The sequence below is a fragment of the Prionailurus bengalensis genome, chromosome D2 (genome assembly GCF_016509475.1).
Source record: "Prionailurus bengalensis isolate Pbe53 chromosome D2, Fcat_Pben_1.1_paternal_pri, whole genome shotgun sequence".
In the NCBI taxonomy this organism is placed as follows: Eukaryota; Metazoa; Chordata; class Mammalia; order Carnivora; family Felidae; genus Prionailurus; species Prionailurus bengalensis.
Genome location: NC_057351.1, coordinates 73,379,965 through 73,387,393, shown reverse-complemented (window position 1 = coordinate 73,387,393; position 7,429 = coordinate 73,379,965). Strand labels below are relative to the sequence as shown.

The window sequence follows — 7,429 nt, the reverse complement described above, 5'->3', positions numbered from 1 at the left end:
AGAGCGGCGTGGAGAGGGCTTCTGCCCCGGCAAGGTGACGAGAAGGGCTGGAGCATGCTGCTTGCACAAGGCCATGCGCTTGAATTGAATCATTGTAGCCTAATCAATGCTCTTATTGGATTACTGGCTGTTGCTTTTCTCAAAGATATTGTAGCAGAGACAATGAAATAGCTAGGGGAAAACTTTTTTTTTTTTTTTTTTTTTTGAAGCAGATCTCACAGTTGAGATTTTCTGGGCTCTCTCCCTCTCCCCCCCTCTCTCCTGCTGGACTCTGAGTACAAAGCTGCCCTTTGAATGGGCTGCCTCAGGGCTGACCGGAGGTGCAAGCGTGAAAAAATCCAACGGGAACACTAAATGAAGAGAGGTGGCCGTTTAAGATGGCTGTCAGCGTCGAGGTGTGTTAAGGAGGAGTTATTTGGGACGAAAGCTTGGCTTTTAGAGTTCGGGGGAGACACTTTTCGGGAAAACTTTTACTCCCCCCCCCTTTTCCCCCTAGAGGCAACCTCTTTCTTCTGCAGCAGGGTGTGCGAGGGTTTTTGTTGGTTTCTCTTTCCCTCCCCCCCTCCTCCCTCATTCAGCTCTATCTGTCGAGTGTGCAGAAAACCCCTCTAGCCAGTATGTGAGCAGGAGGGTCAAAGGCAAAGGGAAAGTTAATAATGCCTGCTAATGGTACTAACAATTCAGGATGAATCTTGTCAAAAGTTTTTCTGGAAGTGTGGGTCTTTGATTGTGTGTTTCCTGAAAGCAAGACCAGTCATTTCCGTTTATTCACTGGCTAAACCCCTACTTGATTGGGGACAAGGACAGAAACCATCCATTACGATCTGATATATTATCCAAACAATTTAGTGTATTCATGAGGTAACCGAAACGTGGGGGCTGCGAAATTACCCGTAATCAATTGCAACAGCGAGTGTACGTCCCCGCGGGTGTCGGACAAGGAGAAGTCGCCCGTCTCAGCCACAGGCGGGAGCCGCAGCATTTCGGAGTCGCTCTGCTTGCTACCTGATCGCCAGGCTGGGGACACTGGACGTGCTCAGAGGACGCGGACGCTGACGAGGCGGCCTCGCCGCGGCTCCATCGGGATCCTGGATCAGACCCGCCGCCTCTCCGCGAGCGCGCCACTCGCCGGTCGCCGCTGACCCGCCCGCGGTCGCCGCAGCCGCCCCGCGGGGACATTCATTCTTGCCGCTTGCCTCTCTGGGCTGGGCGCAGGAGCTCCTTTGTAGGGTTTTGTGCCCGCGGCGCCTCCTTTTTTTTGTTGTTGTTTTTTTTTTCTTTTTTTTTCTTTTTTCCCCCCCTTTCTTTTTCTTTTCTTTCTTTTTTCTTTTTTTTTTTTCCCCCCATGTTCGGGAAACCAGACAAAATGGACGTTCGGTGCCACTCGGACGCAGAGGCTGCCCGCGTCTCGAAGAACGCGCACAAGGAGAGCCGGGAGAGCAAGGGTGCGGAGGGGAGCCTCCCCGCCGCTTTCCTAAAGGAGTCGCAGGGCGCCTTCTCCGCGTCGGGCGCCGCGGAAGATTGTAACAAAAGTAAATCCAATTCGACTGCCGATCCGGATTACTGCCGCCGGATCCTGGTCCGAGGTAGGAATGGGGTCGGGATGCAGGGCGCGTGTGCTTTGGGGGAGGACTCGGGGGCCCGAGCTGCGCGCGGCTCCAGACGCAGGCCCGCGGGGAGGAGGTGTCGGCTGCGAACTCGGAGAAAGTTACTGGCCTTTCTCCCCCCCCCCCCCCCCCCACCCGCGGTCTGGCTGGCCGCTGGGCACTCGCACCCGGGGCGCGCACTCTCCTGCAGCCTCGACCCTCCGAGTCCCGAGGGGCCCCGCCTCCTGGGCTGCTGGGGAGCCTAGGGGCTGCGCGGGCCGACCGGGGCTCCGGGCTGCGGCCTCCGGCGGGGGAGAGGGAGCAGGACACTATGGAGGACGAGTGCGCGCTGTGCGAGCCAGAGGACTTGCCGCGAGCCTGCCTACGGGCTCCTGCGCCCTGGCGGGCCGAGTGCACCCAAGGGCAGTGCGGGAGCCGGAGAGCAGCTGCCGAACGCCGGCTACTGCCGGGCTAGTTGGCGCGCTGGGCCGAGGGCCCCGGCGCCGCGCTTGAGACTCGCCGCCGCCGCCGGGAGAAGCGGCTGAGCTGGGTCGCCTGGCCACGGAAGTCGCCTCGGTGCTCCACTCAGCCCCGCTGTGCTGCGCGTTTTGCGCTCGGCTAGGGGGGCGGCGGTGGTGAGGCCCGGCCCCGGCCCCGCGCCGCCCCCGCCAGCAGATAGCCAGGCCCCGGCGGCCCAGGCCGGGTCCCCCCTCCTTCCGCCGCCCCGGCTCAGGAGAGAAGGAAACCCCGGGGTGGGGCGCTGGGGCAGCGGGAGACGAGTCTGGTCTACGCGCCCCAGAGCTGGGGACGGAGGGCCCCGGCCTGGTCAGTTTGGAGACCCTCAGGCTACAAGGGGACCCAGACCGCGCAGCCGAGGCTCCCAGGCCTGAAGGATCATCAGCTGATTTGGCATTTTTTTTTTCCTCCCATGTCTAGAGGCCTCTATAAAGGCCAAGTCTGGTTCCGCCTCTCGTCATTGGTGTGGAGTTAGCCCCCTAGCTCCCCAAAACGCACAGTGTCTTTGCTCCCCGGCTGTGACCGCAGCCCTCCACCCCCATCCCCCACCCCAGACTGCAGGCAGCTGGCGGCCGTGTCCTCAAGCCAGCTCCGGCCAGAGAGGTGGAGGGAGACGGGAGGGTTCCGGTGGCTGACATCTCCCCTTCCTCAGATGCCAAGGGTTCCATCCGAGAGATCATCCTGCCCAAGGGCCTGGACCTGGACCGGCCCAAGAGGACGCGCACGTCCTTCACGGCGGAGCAGCTGTACCGGCTGGAGATGGAGTTCCAGCGCTGCCAGTACGTGGTGGGCCGAGAGAGGACCGAGCTCGCCCGGCAGCTTAACCTCTCCGAGACCCAGGTACCGGGTGGCCAGGCCGTGCACAGCTCTGCACAAGCCTGCCTCCCCATCTCTGTAACTGGCTCCTCCCGGGTACCCAGCCTGGCTCTGGACAGAGACGCCCAGGGGAGGCAGATTGGATGGGGTGAAAGACCTCACGATTCCTTCCCTTCCATAAACCACTCCTTTCCCTCTACACCCTCACGTCTTCCAGGGCCTACACTCTGCCCTCCTTGTCCTAGCCCAGGAGGCCCCAACTGTTGTCCTTTGGAATTCTTTTTAGATCACAGTCTTGAGAATAACCTGCTTGCCTCTTCTGCTCCACAAGGAACCAATGTTTGCCCCTGTCTTGGCCACGCCATTTTGGCCAGATTTCCAGGCACCACCCTCTTTGGGGACCCCAGGCTTATTCAACACCCAGGCCTGTTCTGCAAGCATGGGGCTGGGGCCAAAGGCACCTGGGTGCTGAGGGTGACAACTAGATTGCAAAGGCACACATGCCTGAGATTTGCCTGTGCAGGCAGGCCGCCCTGCCCCTTGAGTCTGGACCCATTCCCAGCCCTGGGCACCCACTGGGCACCTAGGAGGCCCTGTCTTCTGTGACAATGATATATGGGACCAGGGGCAGATCTGGGGCCCTGGGAGCCATCACTGCCAACTGCGCTTTAGGTCTTTTCCTTTACGTAAAATCCACATGACGTTATTGGAGTTAGTCACATAGACTCTGGACCCTGGACTTTTCAGGGCCAGAGAGCTTTGGGGCCTGGTGAGGGCATGGCATCAGCTTGGCCTAGGTAAGGGAGACTCCTTTCTGAGGGCCAGTCTCTTTCCCTGTGCCCAGCCCTGAAGCAGGTAAGGAGCACTTTAGGTCTGGGATTTGGGCAGAAAGCTGAGAACTGAAGATAGATCATCTTGGATGTTCTTTTTGAGTTTGAGTTGGCATGATAGCTTTTTCCTGTTTTCTCTACTACCACCCCTCTTAGGTTTGCAAAATCTAGACCTTTCCATATAGCTGCTAAACTACATTCTGGGCCACCAGGTAGGCCCGAGGAGGGGGCAGAGGGAGATGAGAAAGTGAGAGGGAGGTTGGCGGAGAGAATTTGGTTCACCCCAGCTTCCTGACTTCCTCCCATGATTCCAAAGTTCATGTTGGAGAACAGGTGATAAATTAAGAGTATCACTCAGAGCCTCCAATCCAGAGGCAGAGAGAGGAGGTGGAGATAGCTTGGCCTATAAAGTCCATCCTGCACAAATTATTCCTTCTACAGCCACCTTCCCAGCTTGCTGCTAGTTAATGGCCAAGTCTGACCCCAGTAAGCGAGTAACAGCCTCTTGAAGCCTTGGACAGTACTAATGCGGCAGAGGCTAAATTTGGTTGGGCCAAGGGCCTGGGTCCAGCAAAACAGAGCAACACTCCTCCTCACCCACCCCCTACTTCCCACACAGCAGCCTTCAGACCTCACCCCTCTCCTGGAAATGTGAGCTCACAAGCCAGGATGATCCCCGTCTGGCTGCATGCAGGTAGCTAGGCAGCCCGGTGAAATTCCTTCTGGTCTTCCTTCGAGTTAGGATCACGGACATCTTTAATACTTATAATCTCTGACAGCCTAGGCCCGCTTCCACGACCCGGAAGCCCAGCCTAGTGCAGCTGTGTCCAACTCTTGGTGGCCCAGGGAGCTCCCCAGCCAGCAACCTCTCCTGCTGCGAGGTGGGGCTGGGACCGGGGCTGGGCTGGGGCTGGGGCTGGGAAAGGGACCTTCACGGAGCCCTCGCGTCCTGGGAGCCCGCCCCCCTTGACGCCGGTCTCCCCCTGCCCCTCTCTCCCGCCCTCCCTGCGCCCCTGCGCCCAGGTGAAGGTCTGGTTCCAGAACCGGCGCACGAAGCAGAAGAAAGACCAGGGCAAGGACTCGGAGCTGCGCTCGGTGGTGTCGGAGACGGCCGCCACGTGCAGCGTGCTGCGGCTGCTGGAGCAGGGCCGCCTGCTGTCGCCGCCCGGCCTACCCGCGCTGCTGCCGCCCTGCGCCACCGGCGCGCTCGGCTCGGCGCTACGCGGGCCCAGCCTGCCGGCCCTGGGCGCCGGCGCCGCGGCGGGCTCGGCCGCCGCCGCCGCCGCCGCGGCCGCCGCCCCGGGTCCCACCGGCGCCGCGTCCCCGCACCCGCCGGCCGTGGGCGGCGCTCCGGGCCCCGGGCCCGCTGGGCCAGGGGGACTGCATGCGGGCGCGCCGGCTGCCGGCCACGGCCTCTTCAGCCTACCCGTACCCTCGCTGCTCGGCTCCGTCGCCAGCCGCCTGTCCTCCGCTCCGTTGACAATGGCCGGTTCGCTGGCAGGGAATTTGCAAGAACTCTCCGCCCGATACCTGAGCTCCTCGGCCTTCGAGCCTTACTCCCGGACCAACAATAAAGAAGGGGCCGAGAAAAAAGCGCTGGACTGATTTTACGTGTTTGCCTGTATTTATATTTATAGTATCTATTGTGGTGATATTTATGGACTCGCGTATTCGGCGCCCGAGGCTCCTGGGCTGGGCTTCCCGCTCCCACCAGGCCTCTGACAGCTCTCCTTCCCCATTAGTCTCTGCTACCAATCTTATTTTGGGCTACTTTTTTTCTACCTTCCCTCCGTCCTCCTCTCCTCCCCCCCACTTCCTTCTGAATCCAGGAGAATCCAAAGAATTGGGGGGGGGGGAAATGCCCGAATTAGCCAACTGATGCCCCAACCGATGCCAGGCCCTGGAAGGAAAAGACTGGTTCTAAGTCAGAGCACAGGCCACCTGCTCTAGACCGGGCCGGGCCGCTGCTGCCGGTGATCATTCTTAGGAATATTGAAAGAGGAAAGCTGCGCGCAGAGCCCTGGGGCTGAAAAAGCCGGTAGGTTTCGTTAGAGCAAAAAGGAAGACGTTCCTCCCTCTTGCCAGAGAAACCAGGGCTTTGGGGAGCCCCTGAGCCCCACTTTATGGACTGCTTGGGAGAGCCGATGCACACGCAGCTTTCTGGCTGGACAAATCTTGCCGATTCCCCACCCCCAACACCTCTAGAGAAGCAACAATCACAACCACCCCCGACCTCAGGAGATACACCAAACGTCACGGTGGGCAACGGCGGTGATACATTTGATCGGATCAGCAATAAAGCCAGAGTAATAACGACCACATAAAACTTGATGAAGCGAAACCAGTTTTTAAATACTCCTGTAACAATCGAGTTTGGACGGCTTACGAAAATCCACGGTAGAGAACGCTCCGCGGGGCAATGCAAAATTCAAGTTCTGGGTGTTTATGACTTTAAACGGGAACTTAAAAGGAAAAAAGCAAAAGAAAAGCCAACGCCGCTAGTGAAAGACAATTCAGCATCTTTTCTCCGAGGCTGTTCGGGGCGACGGCCGACAGCTCCCCGCTCCGGGAGCGAGGGAAGGGCGGCTGCCGGGCTCTTCTCGCCAGCGTCTCCCCGACGACGCGCAGGCAGAATTGCTGGGCTTGGAGACGAATCGATGCCCTTTGCGTCCTCTTCCCCACTCCCGGATTCAGGAAACCCTTCCAGCACGCAGGAAACGACTGGATTTCAGAGCTCTTCTTGGAGGACCAGGTGTCAGGGAGGGAGACGGGGACAGCGGGGCTACCCGGCCTCCAGTGTGGTAGTCTCGGTATTCAGATCAGCTACCTGCTCAGATAGGAAAGGCTTCCCTCCCCACCCCCCTCCCCCCACCCCCACCCCCCCCAGGTTTCCACGGTCCCAAGTCAGAAACCCGGACCGCAACACCGTCACAGCCTCGTCCCTTACCGGAGCCACAAACCTCCGTCCCCGCAGCTACGGCCACCCGCATTTTAACCAAAACTACAGACCTAGACGGCGAGGGGCCGCAGCGTCTAGAATGTATTTCTTCATCCGAAGCGAGCGCAGAGCATTTTTTAAAATAGTAATTTTATTGTAAATTATTTACGTCGGAAGCTCCCCCACCCCTCTTTTTTTCTTTTAGGAACTAGTGAAGAAAATAATGAACGATTCAAACATGGGTAGGTGTCACTGAATCCTGGCTACTAACTTTGTTCTGAATGTTTTGGATATTTGGATGTTTTGTATTTATGTGGTGAGAGTGAAATATATATATCTAAGATGATAAATGAGGTGCATTTTTGTCTTGTGTTTGAAGGATAAAAAAACAAATCAAAAAAGAAGAAGAAGAAGAAAAGGAAGAGAGACCCAGCAAATGATATGGCTCGGTGGCGGCCTGGGGACTCCTGGGGCGGAGGGTGGCAGGCAGCCCCAGAGCTCCAGGCCCTGAAGCCGGTACCTGCCATGAGCTCCTGGGAGGAGGTTTGGGGCGGACTTTGGTCCCCAGAGACACAGCCGCCTGGCTAAAATGTTGTTTCACTTCTTTGAGTGGGTCTCACTCTCTCTCTGTCCCAATAGGTTGGACCTTCAGGCCCTGCCCCCCACCCCCATTCTCCCCGCGTGGTGTTTCTGGGTTTATTTAGGAACTTGTGTCCTGACACCCTAAAGTTCCTGCCTCCTAA

At 58.5% G+C, this 7,429-nt stretch overlaps 1 protein-coding gene across 1 annotated transcript; it reads left to right on the top strand.

Moving 5' to 3' along the window:
* The first annotated feature begins 664 nt into the window (after positions 1–664).
* Positions 665–6,609, top strand: VAX1 (ventral anterior homeobox 1). The gene is made up of 3 exons (XM_043597665.1): positions 665–1,586; positions 2,755–2,942; positions 4,772–6,609. Exons 1-3 carry the CDS (start codon positions 1,346–1,348, stop codon positions 5,351–5,353), a joined length of 1,011 nt encoding a protein of 336 aa, XP_043453600.1. The 5' UTR covers positions 665–1,345; the 3' UTR covers positions 5,354–6,609.
* The last annotated feature ends 820 nt before the right edge of the window (positions 6,610–7,429 follow it).

What these genes read in the sequence shown, in the direction of transcription:
- VAX1 (XM_043597665.1), top strand. Translation starts at nt 1,346, where the DNA reads ATGTTCGGGAAACCAGACAAAATGGACGTTCGGTGCCACTCGGACGCA. An exon ending in CCGCCGGATCCTGGTCCGAG is followed by an intron (nt 1,587 to 2,754) that starts GTAGGAATGGGG and finishes CCCCTTCCTCAG; the next exon opens with ATGCCAAGGGTTCCATCCGA. An exon ending in TTAACCTCTCCGAGACCCAG is followed by an intron (nt 2,943 to 4,771) that starts GTACCGGGTGGC and finishes CCCTGCGCCCAG; the next exon opens with GTGAAGGTCTGGTTCCAGAA.